The sequence below is a fragment of the Oryx dammah genome, unplaced genomic scaffold (assembly GCF_014754425.2).
Source record: "Oryx dammah isolate SB20612 unplaced genomic scaffold, SCBI_Odam_1.1 HiC_scaffold_2, whole genome shotgun sequence".
Classification (NCBI taxonomy): Eukaryota; Metazoa; Chordata; class Mammalia; order Artiodactyla; family Bovidae; genus Oryx; species Oryx dammah.
In genome coordinates this window covers 98,079,574-98,098,319 of record NW_024070186.1, presented here as the reverse complement: position 1 = coordinate 98,098,319, position 18,746 = coordinate 98,079,574, and the positions used below count along the sequence as shown (strand labels likewise).

At 39.3% G+C, this 18,746-nt stretch overlaps 1 protein-coding gene across 3 annotated transcripts in view; it reads right to left on the bottom strand.

Moving 5' to 3' along the window:
* Nucleotides 1–18,746, bottom strand: part of NAA50 (N-alpha-acetyltransferase 50, NatE catalytic subunit) — a 31,526-nt gene that overhangs the window by 3,645 nt on the left and 9,135 nt on the right. The window contains exons 1-4 of one of the 3 annotated variants that reach the window (XM_040224780.1): nt 1,426–1,433; nt 1,176–1,312; nt 641–760; nt 256–322 (exon numbers count right to left, since the gene is read on the bottom strand). In XM_040224780.1, the coding sequence (XP_040080714.1) occupies nt 256–322; nt 641–760; nt 1,176–1,312; nt 1,426–1,433 (332 nt within the window). Of the gene's footprint in view, nt 1–255; nt 323–640; nt 761–1,175; nt 1,313–1,425; nt 1,434–18,746 lie in introns of those variants that run through there. The other 2 variants (XM_040224769.1, XM_040224773.1) reach the window with 2 other exon arrangements.

Sequence of the window (18,746 nt, the reverse complement as noted above, 5' to 3'; positions counted from 1 at the left end):
TTCTGAAGACTTAATCTCGGCTTCATATCTGTGACTTAGGAACTCCCACCCCAAAGTAATAAAGCAAAGTAAGAATGTTTTATCTAAGGTTCCTTATCTATTATTAAAGCAAAACAAACTTCATAACTATTGTTAATACTTCCATGGTATTTCCAAAAGACAGTAAGTGACCAGATTTAAATTTGTCTAGTAAAGATTTCTGTTGCCAATTTATTAAATTCTTTAGATATGATCATTAAGTATGACTTTACTTACAGATAGATGTTGTCAAAAGTGCCATCCTTTTCACAGATGTTTAAGACATGATTTAACATTTTAGTTCCTATTAACGAGACAAACAACAAATAAGTAATCTCATAAAAATCAATCTTTAAATTAAACATCTTTTTGAGTCCTAAAGGAATTTGAGGTAAACATCAGGCAGCCTGATTTTCCAAAATTTTGTTCTCTCTACACTACCTACTATGTTTAAAACTTCTAGCAGAAAAGCAATTTTACACCCTTCCAGTAAGAAGGAAAAAGGAAGAGGGGTATTAGTGACAAATCGATACAGTAGTAACAAATCGATACAGGGCTTGCAACGGAACTATGTTAATAAGCGTCTGTGAAGAAGAAAACAAAAACCAGAAGTAATTGTTACCAATTCCTAGCCTTCGGTATGGCGCCAGACAGCCTAGTGTCATGATGTAAAGCCGCTTCTGATTCTGTGAATGGTCCACCCTACAGCACACTGCACCCACTGCGATATCATTGAAATAGGCTGCCGTAGAAAACAGAGACACAAGATTCAGCAGACACAGTAACGTATTTTACTGATTCTTCCCTGCCCTTAGACAGCAGTTAAATTGCTGCTATCAGAATTAATTAATTTTTATTAGCTACTCTTAGGTATCAATACCCTCAAAAATATCCTAAACCTTAAGAATTTAAGACCTCTTTTGAGTAAAGCTAAATATGTGAAAACACAGACACAGCCTAAATAAGAAAATATTTAGCATTTCCTTCTAAAATTCAAGTATTTATCTTGATTCGTCTCAGAACCTGGACTGCCCCCACTTCCTCACTTGTAAAACAATGAGATTAAATTAGTTTTCTCTTTTCTTTGCTCTAATTAAAACCAAGGTGTCAAGAACATGAATAAACAAATGAAAAGAAGAAGAAAAAGCATATCCTACCAAGTTTTGCTAGTTCGCCAACCTCCAACACATCCTTGTAGAACTTGTCATTGTAGCTGACTGGAAAGATGACCTGGTTTAATCTCTTCAGCTGCTTAATATTGTGTGGTGTCACATCTCCCAGCTCGATCCGGCTACTGGAACAAACCAAAATGTACTCAATAAAATATAATAAGCTTAGTTGTTATGATGGACATAAAATTAAATTAAAAGGGTACCAAGGCTTTTTAACATGACTGATAAATTCGACCCTTTCATATCAACCTTATCTTCCTATGAACATCACCATTTATAAGTAGATTTTGCCTGTCATTCCATCCAGATTCCAACTCCTAGCTTTCATACAATTGTGCATACATTTTGAGACAAATGCAATAAACAACAATTACTAAAAAGGCCGGAATAATAATTACATAAAGGCCAACATTTTCAGAGAAATTTAAAGATACCTATGACTGATCAAAAAGATTTATGATACCTAATTGGCAAAGGGGTAGCAAGACTTTTATACTCAGCTGGCAGGGATGTAAACAGACACAGTATCTCTGGAAGACAATCTAGCACTATGTATTGAGAAGCCGAAAAAGTACACTTCCTTCATCAAAGGAACCCCACTGTAGGAATTTATTCTAAGAAAATAATCAAAACATGTAAAAATCATGTGTATTCTATTCACTTGACAGAGGAACCCCACATGGGGTGGTAATCAAATGCGATTACAGGAACCACCCACTCCCAACACGAGCCTCACCCCTACCCCGTCCCCGCCAACTCCCACCACACACACACACACACCTTCAGAAGCACAATCTCTGGAAATGGAACATGGGAATCTACATTTTGAAAACAAAACCAACGAACCAAAACAAACACCAGCTTGAAAACTACTTATCAAAAATACAAAACACACAAACACAAAAAAACCCCTACTTATCAAAAACAGTAGCATTGATAAGAAACTATACTTAACTAAAACAACTCGTTCCATGGGAAAAGACTAAAAAGTTTTGGGACTCACAGTAATAAAGTTGTTTTGCCTATAGTGAAAGTGAAAGTCACTCAGTTTTGTCCAACTCTTTGAGATCCCATGGACTATACAGTCTATGGCATTCTCCAGGCCAGAATACTGGACTGGGTAGCCATTCCATTCTCCAGGGGATCTTCCCAACCCAGGGATCAAACCCAGGTCTCCCGCATTGCAGGCAGATTCTTCACCAGCTGAGCCACAAGGGGAGCCCAAGAATACTGGAGTGGGTAGCTTATCCCTTCTCCAGGGAATCTTCCTGAGCCAGGAATTGAACTGGGGTCTGGTTCCTGCAATGCAGGTGAATTTCTTACCAACTGAACTATCAGAGAAGCCCAACCTGTCAACAAATGAAAGTTTTTAGAAGCTCAAGTCAATCTCACCACCACAAGCTAAACTTTGATCAACAGTGACAAGACAAACCTAAAATTTTAATAGTAGGTGGTAAAAAGATTTACAGAAAACAATGTCAAATCAAACATTGAATTCAAAAATAAACACAACAATCCCGGACCAACCAAACTAGAAAATGATGGAGGTCCTACTGGCTAGGTGATAGTCCCAGATCACAATGACATTAGTCAATAGCAGGAAAATGCAAACAGTGTACCTTAATTAATCATTTACATCATATGCATAGAGGTTTCGAAAGCTCTCTGTTGGAGAAATGACTAAATAAAAAGGTTAATCATTGCACTTTTATAATGACATAAAAAAAAGGAAAAGAAAAAAATCTGAGTGTCTACCATTAGAGGACCGGTTAATTAAATACAGCATGATACATTTATACTACTAGCACAGAAAAATATTGATATATTGTTTTCTGGGGGGGAATAATATGTATGTGTGTATCTTTTCCCAACTTTTGTTAACATATAGAAAAATGTTTGTGGTGAGAATTGTAGGTAATTTTGATAACAATGTTCTCTGAAATATTATAACAAAAAGAACCTGATTACAGAGCATTATGCTCATTTGGAACATTAGTCTTGCTAACTCAATTATTTCATTTTTCTCGTACCGATTTTTATTGTTCACTATGACTGACCACACTTGTATATCTGGCATGTCTTAAAATGTAAGCACACTGAATTTCTTAGCAACCACACAAAATTTGAAGATGCAGACATTCCAGTAAAAAAACAGCCTACTCTTTTTTAAAGCAGGATTCCTTTCATTTAGTTAATTAACACATCCATCAACTTTTTATTTTGGTGAGAACATTTAAGTTTCACTGTTAGCAAACTTAAATTACACTATAGTGTTATCAACTATATTTTAGATTCTCTGACATTATTCACCTTATAGCTGAAAGTTTGTACTCTTTCACCAACCTGGCAACCACTTCCCTACTGTTTCTATGAGCATGACACTTTTCTTTTTTAAAGAGTCCATATAACAAGTGATACTATCCAGTATTTGTCTTTATCTGGCTTATTTCACTTAGCCAAATATTGCTCTTCAGTACTGTACTACAAACTGGGTGCAGTAATTTACTTCAAATATAAGACAGGTTATATTGATTATATTTAGAACACACTAAAAATCACTCCAGGGAAATTTCCTGGTGGCCCGGTAATTAAGACCCCACAGTTTCATTGCAGGGGGCACAGGTCTGATCCCTGGCTGGGGAATTAACATCCTGCATGCTGTGCAGAACACCAAAAAAAAAATATCTCCACGGCTCTTAAAAGCCAGTCTCTGTATTTTAAGTGACTGCAAATTTACATTATGAACTCTAATAGTAGACAACAATAAAGGAAAACAGAATCCATGAAGTCAAGCTTCTAGATAATAATTTAAAAGAACTTGAGTTTTTAAGAGTTTAAGAATAATTTCTAGGTAATTACCAGGCTGATAGTGACTTCAGCCATGAATTTAAAAGACACTTGCTCCTTGGAAGAAAAACTATGATAAAATTAGACAGTGTATTAAAAAGCAGGGACATTATTTTACCAACAAAGGTCCATATAGTCAAAGCTATGGTTTTTCCAGTAATCACATATGGATGTGAGAGTTGGACTAAAGAGAACTGAGCACTGAAGAATTGATTCTTTTATTTTTTTTTTTACTAACCACCATTCATTTTTATTAACTGTGTGCTTAGTCGCTCAGTTGTGTCTGAGTCTTTGCGACCCCATGGACTGCAGGCTTCTCTGTCCATGGGGATTCTCCAGGCAAAAATACTGGAGTAGGTTGCCATTTCCTTCTCCAGAATTGATGCTTTTAAACTGTGGGGTTGGAGAAGACTCTTGAGAGTCCCTTTGACAGTAAGATCAACCCAGTCAATCCTAAAGGAAATCAGTCCTGAAAATTCATTGGAAGGACTGATGCTGAAGCTCCAATACTTTGGCCACCTGATGGGATAAACTGACTCATTAGAAAAGACCCTGATGCTGGGAAAGATTGAAGACAGGAAAAGGGGACAACAGAGGATGAGATGGTTGGATGGTATCACTGACTCAATGGACAGGAGTTTGAGCAAGTTCCAGGAGATGGTGACAGACAGGGAAGCCTGGCGTGCTGCAGTCCGTGGGGCTGCAAAGGGCTGGACACAACTGAGCAACTGAACTGAACCATGCTTCAAGATTATAAATAAATTTTTTAAAAGATAATAACCATGTACTGTGTAATTTCATACAGAAGAAAAAGATGGCTGTGGTGCAGTGTGATAGACTGAAACTAACAAAAGGTAACTACTAAAAAAGTTTCCATCAGGGTGGGCAGTCATGACTGAACATAGAACTTTCCTTAGTGGTCCAGTGGTGAAGAATCCACCTGCCAATGCTGGGGGCACAGGTTCAATCCCTGGTCCAGAAGATTCCAATGCCCTGGGGCAACTAAGCCTGGTGCCACAACTCTGAGCCCATGTACCATGAAGCCCATGCTCTCCAACAAGAGAAGCCACTGCACTGCAACTAGAGATAAGCCCTGGTTCAGTGCAACTAGAAAAAGCCCCTATACAGCAACAAAGACCCAGTGCAGTAAAGAAATAAATCTTTAAAAAAATAATATACAATACAATTTAACTTATATGCAGAGTACATCATGAGAAACACTGGGCTGGAGGAAGCACAAGCTGGAATCAAGATTGCCAGGAGAAATATCAATAACCTCAGATATGCAGATGATACCACGCTTATGGCAGAAAGTGAAGAAATAAAGAGCCTCTTGACGAAACTGAAAGAAGAGAGTGAAAAAGTTGGCTTAAAGCTCAACATCAGAAAACTACGATCATGGTATCTGGTCCCATCACTTCATGGCAAATAGATGGAAACAGTGGAAACAGTGGCTGACTTTATTTTTCTGGGCTCCAAAATCACTGGAGATGGCGACTGCAGCCATGAAATTAAAAGACGCTTACTCCTTGGAAGGAAAGCTATGACCAACCTAGACAGCATATTGAAAAGCAGAGACATTACTTTGCCAACAAAGGTCCGTCTAGTCAAGGCTATGGTTTTTCCAGTGGTCATGTATGGATGTGAGAGTTGGACTGTGAAGAAGGCTGAGCGCCGAAGAATTGATGCTTTTGAACTATGGTGTTGGAGAAGACTCTTGAGAGTCCCTTGGACGGCAAGGAGATCCAACCAGTCCATCCTAAAGGAGATCAGTCCTGGGTGTTCATTGGAAGGACTGACGCTGAAGCTGAAACTCCACCAATATTTTGGCCACCTCATGCGAAGAGCTGACTCATTTGAAAAGATCCTGATGCTGGGAAAGATTGAGGGCAGGAGGAGAAGGGGATGACAGAGGATGAGATGATTGGATGGCATCACCAACTCAATGGACATGGATTTGGGTGGACTCTGGGAGTTGGTGATGGACAAGGAGGCGTGGCGTGCTGTGGTTCATGGGGTCGCAAACAGTCAGACATGACTGAGCGACTGAACCGAATCATTAGCAAATACACAGCTTAATCTTTCCCTAATTTAAATCCAGCACCACAGAAATGAGTTAGGTGTATACAGTCTTCCAATATTCTTCTCTGCACACACACTAACAAATGTTTAAGAAAGAAATTAATCAAGTCTGATTTTTTAAATTGAAGTATAGTTGATTTACCATGTTGTGCCAATATCTGCTGTACAATAAAATGACTCACATATATACATTCTTTTTTAAATATTCTTTTCCACTATGTTTATCCAAGGAGCTAGGATATAGTTACATGTGCTATACAGTAGGACTCTGTTGTTTACAATCAATTTTTATCATTACCAGACTGTCAGCATATGGGAGAAACAGAATCTCAAAATGTCTATTAAATGTAATTTTGTCAGCAAAATTCACCTTCAAATACAATTTAACCCTCTTGAACATGATATTCTGATTGAAATGGAACACTTCTGTAATCCTGATCACCTAGTTCCAAATTATTCCAAGATATGGATATTCTAAATATATCATAGTAGTATCAACTTATAAATTAAGAATGTGTAGTATCAACGGCATAAACAGACAGAGCTATGTAGAAATGTCAAGTAATTAGAACACCATTTGACTGTAAACAACCAAAAAGGTTTAAAAGTCTGAAAGAATTTGATCCAAAAATTAATAGCTTTAAAAAAAATTGAAATCAAAGAAAATTAATAAAGCTTTTAAGAATTCCATCCGTGAATCTAAAATTTTCTACAGTTCTTAAGAACATAGTAAGTTACCTATTAAAGCATAAATCAGGTCCATTTCAGTAAATATTTTAGCATCTTTGTGCTAACACCTGGAATGCAAAGGAGTTTACGTCTAGTAGAAAATACAGGTATATATACAACAGTGTGGCAGTAATAGCAAACACATCAGTTCAGTTTCGTTCACTTGGATCCGACTCTCTGCCACTCCACGCACAGCAGCACGCCAGGCCTCCCTGTCCATCATCACCAACGCCCAGAGCTTGCTCAAACTTGGGTCCACTGAGTTGGTGATACCATCCAACCATCTTATCCTCTGTCGTCCCCTTCTCCCCCTGCCTTCAATCTTTCCCAGCATCAGGGTCTTTTCTAATGAGTCAGTTTTTCCCATCAGGTGCATATGTATATAAACATAAAATACTAGAATGGAAGTGATCCTGGGAAACATAATGGAGGATGACTAGGAGTTTGTTTTGTGGGAGAGCAAGAACTGCAAAATATACCCCACGTACAAGGGCAAAGGAGAAGCCCCAGCAAGGGAGTAGAAGGAGGGAAATTGCATTTACAATCAAATCCCATACCTGCCAGAGACACTCGGAGGGCTCAAACAAAACCTTGTGTATGTGCACCAGGAGACTCCACAGAGACTGAGCCAGACCTGCCTCTGAGGGTTTGAGTGTCTTCTGTGGAGGTATGGGTCAGCAGGGGCCTGCCGCAGGGGCTCTGGGTGCAGCAGACCTGGGTATGGCATCAACCCTCTTGAAGGAGGTCGTCATTCACCCCACTGTAGAGCCACCAGAACTTAACCCAGGACTGGGGAAACACTCTCAGAGGGCACAGACAGAACCTTGTGTGCACCGGGACCCAGGAGAAAGGAGCAGTGACCCCACAAGAGACTGACCCAGACTTGCCTGTGAGTGTGAGGCGTGGGTCAGCGGTGGCCTGCTGCAGGATGAGGGGCACCGAGTGTGCCAGTGCCAGCAGGTCACCATTATCCACATTACCTCCATCATAGTTTGGCCTCAGGTCAAACAACAGGGAGGGAATAAGGCCTGCCCAACAACAGAAAATTCGACTGAAGATTTACTGGGAATGGCCCCGCCCATCAAAACGACCCAGTTACCCCCTCAGTCAGTCTCTCCCATCGGGAAGCTTCTATAAGCCTCTTATCTTTATCCATCAGAGGGCAGACAGACTGAAAACCACAATCACAGAAAACTAACCAATCTGATCACATGGACCACAGCCTGTCTAACTCAGTGAGACTATGAGCCACACCCTGTCGGGCCACCCAAGAGAGACGTGTCATGGTGGAGAGTTCTGACAAAATGTGGTTCACTGGAGAAGGTAATGGCAAACCACTTCAGTAATCTCGCCCTGAGAACCCCATGAACACTATGAAAAGGCAAAAAGATAGGACAATGAAAGATGAACTCCCCAGGTTGGTAGATGCCCAATATGCCACTGGAGATCAGTGGAGAAATAATTCCAGAAAGAACGGAGAGACGGAGCCAAAGCAAAAACAACACCCAGTTGCGGATGTGACTGGTGATGGAAGTCAAATCTGCTATCAAGAGCAATATTGCATAGAAATCAGAAATGTTAGGTCCATGAATTAAGGCAAATTCGAAGTGGTCAAACAGGAGATGGCAAGGGTGAACACAGACATTTTAGGAATCAGTGAACATTTTAAAATAGACTGGAATGGGTGAATGAATTTAACTCAGATGATCACTATATCTACTACTATGGGCAAGAATCCCTTAGAAGAAATGGAGTAGCCATCATAGTCAACAAGAGAGTCTCAAAAGCAGTACTTGGATGCAATCTCAAAAACGACAGAATGATCTCTCTTCATTTCCAAGGCAAACAATTCAACATCACAGTAATCCAAGTCTATGACCCAACCATTAACGCTGAAGAAGCTCAAGTTGAACGGTTCTGTGAAGACCTGTAACACCTTCTAGAACTAACATCCAAAAAAGATGTCCTTTTCATTATAGAGGACTGGAATGCAAAAATAAGGGAGTCAAAAAACACCCAGAGTAATGGGCAAATTTGGCCTTGGAGTACAGAATGAAGCAGGGCAAAGGCTAACAGAGTTTTGCCAAGAGAACACGCTGGTCATAGCAAACACCCTCTTCCAACAACACAAGAGAAGACTCTACACATGGACATCACAAGATGATCAATACTGAAATCAGACTGATTATATTCTTTGCAGCCAAAGATGGAGAAGCTCTATACAGTCAGCAAAAAGAAGACTGGGAGCTGACTGTGGCTCAGTGCATGAACTCCTTATTGCCAAATTCAGACTTATACTGAAGAAAGTGGGGAAAACCACTAGACCATTCAGGTATGACCTAACTCAAATCTCTTCCAATTGTACAGTGGAACTGACAAATAGATTCAGGGATTAGATCTGTTAGACAGAGTGCCTGATGACTATGGACAAAGCTTTGTGACACTGTACAGGAGGCAGGGATAAAGACCATCCCCAAGAAAAAGAAATGCAAAAAGGCAAAATGGTTGTCTGAGGAGGCCTTACAAAGAGCTGTGAAAAGAAGAGAAGCGAAAGGCAAAGGAGAAAAGGAAAGATATACCCATTTGAATGCAGAGTTCCAAAGAATAGCAAGGAGAGATAAGAAAGCCTTCCTCCAGGATCAATGCAAAGAAATAGAGGAAAACAACAGAATAGGAAACAATAGAATGGGAAAGACTAGAGAGCTCTTCAAGAAAATTAGAAACACCAAGGGAATGTTTCATGCAAAGATGGGAACAATGAACGACAGAAATGGTATGAACCTAACAGAAGCAAAGATATTAAGAGGTGGTGCCAAAAATAAACAGAGGAACTTATACAGTAAAGATCTTCATGACCCAGAGAACCACGATGGTGTGATCACTCACGTAGAGGCAGACATCCTGGAATGCAAAGTCAAGTGGGCCTTAGGAAGCGTCACTATGAACAAAGCTAGTGGAGGTGATGGAATTCCAGTTGAGCTATCCCAAATCCTGAAAGATGCTGTAAAAGTGCTGCACTCAATATGTCAGCAAATATGGAAACCTCAGCAGTGGGCACAGGACTGAAAAAGGTGAATTTTCATCCCAGTCTCAAAGAAAGGCAATGCCAAAGAATGTTTAAACTACCACACAATTGCACTCATCTCACACGGTAGCAAAGTAATGCTCAAAATTCTCCAAGACAAGCTTCAACAGTATGTGAACTATGAACTTCCAGATGTTCAAGCTGGATTTAGAATAGGCAGAGGAACCAGAGATTAAATTGCCAACATCCACTGGATCACAGAAAAAGCATGGGAGTTCCAGAAAAACATCTACTTCTGCTTTGTTGACTATGCCAAAGCCTTTTGACTGTGTGGATCACCACAAACTGTGGAAAATTCTGAAAGAGATGGGCATACCAGACGTCCTGACCTGCCTCCTGAGAAATCTGTATGCAGGTCAAGAAGCAATAGTTAGAACTGGACATGGAACAGACTGGTTCCAAATGAGGAAAGGAGTATGTCAAGGCTGTATATTGTCACCCTGCTTATTGAAATTATATGTAGAGTACATCATGAGAAACACTGGGCTGGATGAAGCACAAGCTGGAATCAAGACTGCTGGGAGAAATACCAATATCCTCAGATATGCAGATGATACTACCCTTATGGCAGAAGCATAGAAGAACTAAACAGCCTCTTGATCAAAGTGAAAGAGGCGAGCGGAAAAGTTGGCTTAAAACTCAACATTCAGAAAACTAAGATCATGGCATCCGGGCCCATCACTTCATGGCATATAGATGGGGAAACAATGCAAACAGTGAGAGACTTTATTTTTTTGGCTCCAAAATCACTGCAGATGGTGACTGCAGCCATGAAATTAAAAGACGCTTACTGCTTAGAAGAAAACTTATGACCAACCTAGACGACATATTAAAAAGCAGAGACCTTACTTTGCCAACAAAGGTCTACTCAAGGCTATGGTTTTTCCAGTAGTCATGTATGGATGTGAGAGTTGGACTATAAGGAAAGCTGAGCATCAAAGAATTGATGCTTTTGAACTGTGGTTGTGAAGATACTCTTGAAAGTCCCTTAGATATCAAGGAGATCTAACCAATCCATCCTAAAGGAAATCAGTCCTGAATATTCATTCCAAGGACTGATGCTGAAGCTCCAATACTTTGGCCACCTGATGCAAAGAACTGACTCACTGGAAAAGACCCTGATGCTGAGAGAGATTGAAGGCAGGAGGAGAAAGGGATGACAGAGGATGAGATGGCTGGATGGCATCACTGACTCGATGGACGTAACTTTAAGCAAGCTCCGGGAGTTGGTGATGGACAGGGAAACCTGGCGTGCTGCAGTCCACGGGGTCACAAAGAATCAGACACAACTGAGTGACCGAACTGAAGGAGACGGTAGAACACCAACAGAGGAAGCATGTATTCCCCAAAGCACACACAGTTTGCTACAGTAAAACAAAGTATGTTTTTATGTAATAAACATGGAAGCTAGGGTTGAAGAGGAAGCAGAACCAATTTCATAAGGGCCTTGCACATTGAGTCAGTATTCCTGAGTCAGTATTCCTCGTGTTCTCTACCTACCTTTTCTTGGTGACTTCAATCCATATATAGTCCTATGAATTTAATGCTGCTGACTCAATTTCTGTCTCTTCCTAGAATTCACTCCTATACGCAAAAGCATCTCTAGTAGACACTTCAAATTAAACATATCCAAAAATAAATATCTGATCTTACCCAGAAAATCTGCTTCACCTGAAATTTGCCCTATCTCAGTTGGTGGTCTTTCCATCCTTTGCTGAAATTTATTCTGTCACCCCCTTTGCTGCTGCTATTGCTGCTAAGTCGCTTCAGTCATGTCTGACTCTGTGTGACCCATAGACGGCAGCCCACCAGGCTCCCCCGTCCCTGGGATTCTCCAAGCAAGAACACTGGAGTGGGTTGCCATTTCCTTCTCCAATGCATGAAAGTGAAAAGTGAAAGTGAAGTCGCTCATTGTGTCCGACTCTTAGCAACCCCATGGACTGCAGCCCACCAGGCTCCTCCGTCCATGGGATTCTCCAGGCAAGAGTACCGGAGTGGGGTGCCATCGCCTTCTCCAGTCAGCCCCTTTAAGTCAGTTTAAATGATACATCAGTAAGTCTTACCCTGACACAGCCGTCTCCACCCTTACAATATCTTTGATAGGTTTTCTTATCAATAAAGTTTACTGGCATCAAAGAAAGTTTGGAAGTGTTTCGTTTCTTCTTGCTCTTCAGTTCTGTCAATGCTTTCTTCTATTTTCAAGTTATGTTATTAACAGCATAAACGTTTGGGACTGTTATGATTTGGTCAATCAAGCCTTTTATCATTTTGAAATGTCCACCTTTTTGATGTAATATTACTCGTCTTACAGTCTACTTCGTTTATCAATATAGACACACTGCCTTTTTCTAATTAACGTTGCATAATGTACTTTCTATCACTCTTTACTTTGAACTTCTGTGTTCCTTAAGTGTATCTTCTTGTGAACAGCATATGCCTAAGTCTTGTTTCTTTAATTTGATAATGAGAGCATTCAGCCTGTTCAGATTTAATGTGAGTACTGTTGTAGTCTTCAAGCCTGTCACTTTGCAGTTTTCTAATCTATATCAACTATTAATTGTTCGCTTATTTTTCCAGGCTTTTTGAGGATAAATTTGCTTTCTTAGGAAAAAAAAATATATATTCCTTAGATTTAAAAAGGAAGTTCACATAAAAACTTTAATTCTATTTTTTTTCCTTTGGTTACATTGCACAGCTTACAGGATCTTAGTTCCCCAACCAGAGATCGAACCTGGGCCCGCAGGAGTGAAAGCACTAAGCTCTAACCACTAGGCAGCCAAGGAATTCCCTATATAAAATTAATTTTAGGCATAAGGTTCTAAGTTTTGAAAAATATGTAGTCACCGAACTACCACTTGATTATCGAGAAACAGAATGATTCTATCACCCCAAAAGTCTCCTACATGACCTTTTGCAGTTTCACTCTACCACCACTCCCAGGAAGCCATTTATCTGTTTTGTTCCCCATAGTTTTGCCTTTTCAAGAGTTATCACACAAATGGAACCACAATACACAGTTATTTGCATGGCTTCTTTCGTTCAGCATAATGCCTTTGAGATTCACCACACTATTATCATCAACAATTCATTCCTATACAGATGGAGTATGAGTTTATACTTTTATTGAAGAGCATTTCGGTGTTTCTAGTTTTGGGAGATTATAAAGTTGGCTACAATTTCTGTTCAGATTCTTGTGTGAATATAAGTTTTTCTTTCTCCTAAATATATAGGAGAGGGGGTGCTGGCTCATTAGCTAAGTATACAAGAGTTTCAGGTGTTCTGCATCCAAATTAGCATTTGGCACTACGAACTTTTAAAATTTATCCCTTTCTAATACATTTGTAATGATACTTCATTGTGGTTCTAATTTGCATATCCCTAAATGGTGAACATCTTTTCATGTACTTCTTTGCCACTCATGTATCTTCTATGGTAAAGGAGATGTTGCAATCTATTGCTCTTAAAAAACTGGGTTTGAAATATTGAGACTTAAGTTACTATGAATACATGTCCTCTGCAAGTTATGTGTGTTGCAGATTTATCCCAGCTGTGGCTTTTTTCATTTTCTTAGTGTTTTTCACACAGCAGAAGTTGTACATTTGGAAGAACTTCTGGGGATCATACTTTTCAGGGTCATATCTAACAAATCTTTGTCTGACCCAAGGTCAGTAAGATTTAGATTTTTGTTTTCTTCTAGAAGTTTTATTGCTTTACGTGTATGAACCCAATCCCTGTACACGTTCTTGTTTTTCTCTTAAAACAGCCTTCTTGAAGTATGATTTACATAGTATAAAATTCACCTACTTTAAGTGTACAATTCAAGGGTTTTCATTTTTAATATAGAGTTGTGATCTTAATAATATTGAGTCTTCCTGCCCATGCACAAGGTGTATGTCTCCATTTACTGACCTTTTTTCACGCTTGTCAGCAATGTTTAGTAGTTTTCAGTGTGCAGGTTTTTTACATTTTTGGTCAGATTTGTCCCTAAGTATTTCACTTTTTTGATGCTTCTGTAAATGCTTTTTTAAAAAAAAATTCATTTTGGCTGCACAGTGTCTTAGTTGTAGCGGGTAGAAACTATGACCTTCGCTGCAGCATTCGGGATCTAGTTCCCTAACCAGGGATCAAACCCAGGCCCCTTGCATTAGGAGCAGAGAGTCTTAAGCGCTGAATCAACAGGGAATCCCAATGGTATTTTATTTTAATGTCAATTTTCAATAGTTTGTTGCTTGGTATATGGAAACACAACTTCCTGTTTAAGGATGTGAAGTATCTTAGATACTCAATGTATAATAAAAAAGTCGAACAAAAAAACTACTTATATAGAGTTGTTAAACCATCCTCTCAATTTAGCTTTAGATCAAGAGCACTCATGTCACACCCCTCAAATCTCTCACGCACAGCGAGATAAATCCCCTTACCTACTCCAAGGCAGCCACTAAATTCACCTTCTTTCTCAAGGCTTACCATTTCTGAACATTTCATATAATGTGATCTTTTGAACTAGACTTCTTTCACACAGCATGTTTCTGAGGTTCAACTATATTCCAATTTGTCAGTAGCTGAATAGTATTTCATTGTATGAATATATCACATGTTGTTTATCCATTTACCACTTGGGATTTTAACCGTATTTACTCATGGCTATTATAAAAATGCTGCTATGAATACTGCATACAAATCGTATGCAGACATATACTTCATCTTTTTTCTGGTTGGTACCTAGAAGCGGGACTGCTGGGTCGTATGGCAAACATGTTTTACTTTTTAAAGAAACTGCCTGTAGTAGGCACACTGATGACACCCAGAGGCTGTCTAATCCCAGGAACCTTTAATATGTCATCTTATATGAAAAACGAACTTTGCAGATGTAAGAACCTGAGACAGTAAAATTAACCAGGACTATCTGGTTGGGCCCTCTGTAATCACAGATTCTTAGGAATCACAGAAGATGTGACAACAGAGACGAGATTTAAAGATGCTATGCTGCTGGCTTTGTAGATGAACCATGAACCAAGGCATACAAGCAGTCCATAGAAGTTGAAAAGGCAAGAAAACATTATCTTAGGCCTTTGGAAGAAACACAGATCTATTGTATCAGTTTCTTAGAACTGCACAAACTCAGTGGCTTAAAACAATAGAAATGTATTCTCTCAAAGTTCTGGATGCCAGAAGTCCAAAATCAGAGTGTCAGTAGGGCCATGCCCTCTAGGCTCTGGAACAGAATCTTTCCTCACCTTTGCCAGCTTCTGGTGGCCTCAGATGTTTCTAACGTCTGCCTCTATCTTTACACGATCTTCTCTGTGTATGTAGGCTCTCTTCTTAAGAGGACATCAGGGCCCACCCTAATTGAGCATGACCTCATCTCAATTACATTTGCAAAGACCCTATTTCTAAATAAGGTCACATGCTGAGGTCCCAGGTAGACAGGAGTCATTATACCTACCAACACCTTGATATTAACACTGCTGCTGCTGCTAAGTCGCTTCAGTCGTGTCCGACTGTGTGTGACCCCATAGATGGCAGCCCACCAGGCTCCCCCGTCCCTGGGATTCTCCAGGCAAGAACACTGGAGTGGGTTGCCATTTCCTTCTCCAATGCATGAAAGTGAAACGTCAAAGTGAAGTTGCTCAGTCGTGTCTGACTCTTAGTGACCCCATGGACCGCAGCCTACCAGGCTCCTCCGTCCATGGGATTTTCCAGGCAAGAGTACTGGAGTGGGTTGCCATTGCCTTCTCCATGATATTAACACAGTGAAATCCATTTCAGACTTTTGATCTCAAGAACTAAGATGATACATCTGTGCTGTTTAAGTCACCAAGTTTGTGGTCATTTGCTACAGTGGTAAGGGAAAACCAATGCCTTGTTAAACTGTTTCCCTAAGTGGCCACACCACTTACATTCCTGCTAGTAGTGTATTAACGTTCCAATTTCTCCACAACCTCAATGCTTTTTTACTGCCTTTCTGTTTATAGCTATTCTACTGGTACAAAGTGATCACCTCATTGGATTTGCATTTCTCTAATCATGCTAAGCAATTTTTTTTCCCTTTGATTTGGTCATTAGCCACTGGTACATCTTCTTTGGTGAAATGTCTATTTAAATCTTTTTGCCCATGATCTAGGACTTGGAATAAACCTAGAGTTTTTATATTAGTTCATAAAAAAAAAAAAATTCCTGTTTTAAAATTATCTTGCTGAGTTATAAGGATTGTTTACATATTCTGGATATAAGCCCTTTATCACATATATAATCTGCAACTATTTTCTCTCAGTTCATGGCTTGTCTTTTCATTTTCTATGTACCATACTAATGTAAGTTGTTATTAATAGGGGATAGTGGGAATACAGGGAAAATGGGTCTGTACCATCTTCAGAAATATAAATCTAAAACCATAACCAAAACTATTCTAAGTAATAATTTTTTTTTAAAGGAGGAAGAACTGTCAGATTATAAAAGATGGTGAGATACTTCAGCCAACTGGGACATGTGGACCTATATGGATTCTGACATGAACAAGCCTAACACAGACTGGGTGTCAGATCATAATATGGTATTAGGTGTAACAGTACTGTAGTTACTTACTAATGACATTATTTCTGATACTAAAACTCAGTAGAAAGCACTCAATGTCTCAATTATTCTTTACTATTTTAAAGAACAAAAGGAGGCTAGAAGCTCAAACTTTTAACAAACTACTAAAACTTCTCTATTTCCAGCTGAAGCAAGCTTTCTGTTTTTGTAGAAGGGAAGCTGAATGAGAGGTAGATGAGAGTGAACCTTCCATTCTGGTAAAGACCTAACCTAAATTCAGCAATCTCTAGCCTGTCATAGTCTGTTTTTGGTGTAACTGGTTACATGGCCAGACAACCTCCCCGTCCTGCCACATTGAAACTACAGTGTCCCTCTGTTCCAAGACCCTTTGCTGCCCCGTGAGGAACCAGATCCAAGGAGGCTCAAGTTCCTTATAGATAATGACACAGTATAGTTGGCCCTCTGTATAATACTGTCAAGTATTTTAAAGGTAAGAATAATCATTTAAAATATTTATATAACCATTCAAATGCCATATAACCATCTAATGTGACTGGATGCAATGTTGTTAAGTAGATAAAAACAATTAGAATGCACCTGAACTTTTTACATTATTCTAACTCCTAAGGAAAGAATTTTCTTTTGTAAGACATCACTTTGAGAGTTGCTTCCAGGAATATCAATAATGTATAATGCAGATCTTCTACTTATGGGAACAGATCACATTACCAAGAATGTCTGTAGTGGGAAGAAAATCTAAAAACGGCCAGAAGTGAAAGAAAGTGAAAGTGTTAGCTGCTCAGTCATGTCTGACTCCTTGTGACTCCAAGGGTTGTACCCCGCCAGGCTCCTCTGTCCATGGAATTCTCCAGGCAAGAAAACTGGAGCAAGTTGCCATTTCCTCCTCCAGGGAATCTATCCAACCCAGGGATTGAACCCACATCTCCTGAGTCTCCTGCACCGGCACCTGAATTTCAGAAGTAAAAGAACAGGAGCCCATAAAGACACCTGAGAAACAATCTTCAAGAGAGTTTAGGGACTAATCTGGAGAAGCAGGGTATGTGACGTAATTAGTATTGAGGAACTGTGACTCAAACTCAAATTGGCCTAATTCTGAAAGCTGGGTTTTTTAATCACTACACTAACTACTTACTTCAGATAAAATTTCAATATAATTTAACAACATAAACTATTTTTAATGGATCAGTTTAATACCTCTGCTCTGTAGATAAGCCCAAATTCCTGGCCTAAAAGGATCTGTTTGAGTCAACAGTTTTTTGTTTTTCCTAATTAAGTTGGCTGCTAATTTTTAAACCAGGAGATTTTCTACATAAAGCTTACATTTCTTGTTTAACACAATTACCTTATCTGCCTGGTGCCAGGTCCTGGGTTCCTGTTGGCACTAGAGTTCGCAACCCTAACTAAAAAACTGAAAACAGCTGTTATTAAAGAAGCTATTATCTCAGCTCAAGTAAATTCACACAATATGTCATTTTTTGTTTTTCAAATCCATAAGAAACTCTTAAGACATCTCCATACCAAAGTTTTGAGACTAAGGATCTAAAGGGGTGGGGGCAGACTGACACTGCACAAGTACCCACAGAAATGTGAACCAAATCCTTAGATCTGGAAAACACAGCTACTGCCTCCTATTGTATAGAGCAGCACCACAAGATGCGTCTGTTACTCAGACAAATCTCATATAATCGATGCACTTAGAATACAGTAGTAGGAAATCTTTACTCTTGGCTTAAAAAACAAGTGCTATGATAAAATGGAATAATCTGTGTAAAATATTTAGTAGCAACATCAGATAATAAGCACTTTAAATATTTCTAGTTTTTAAAGGTAATGTTAATTATGGCCATAATTATAAAACAAAATTTAGTGGCAATATTCTGGAAGGCCACAAGATGGAGGTATGACTACACAAAGGTGGGTCTTTTTGTACCAAGTCTGACTGCTAAAGTTACATAGCAACAAGAGAAAATGATGTACAGAGAAAGCTTAAAGCCTTTATACTTTAGATGGGCATTTAAGTGCACCTTGGCACAAAATTTTAACTGGTCACCTCGTATGAAGAAGGGTTTGATCTGGAAGGGACCTCAAGAAGCCACTGACTCTAATCCCCTTCATTTTATAGATGACAGAACTGAAGCCCAGACAGATATACCTGTAGCTGATTATCAATAAAGCCAGAATTAGGCCTATGTCTATGAATGTCATTATAGTGCAAAGTTAGCTACACTGTATGACTTTCCTCAAAGGAGTCATCTTTA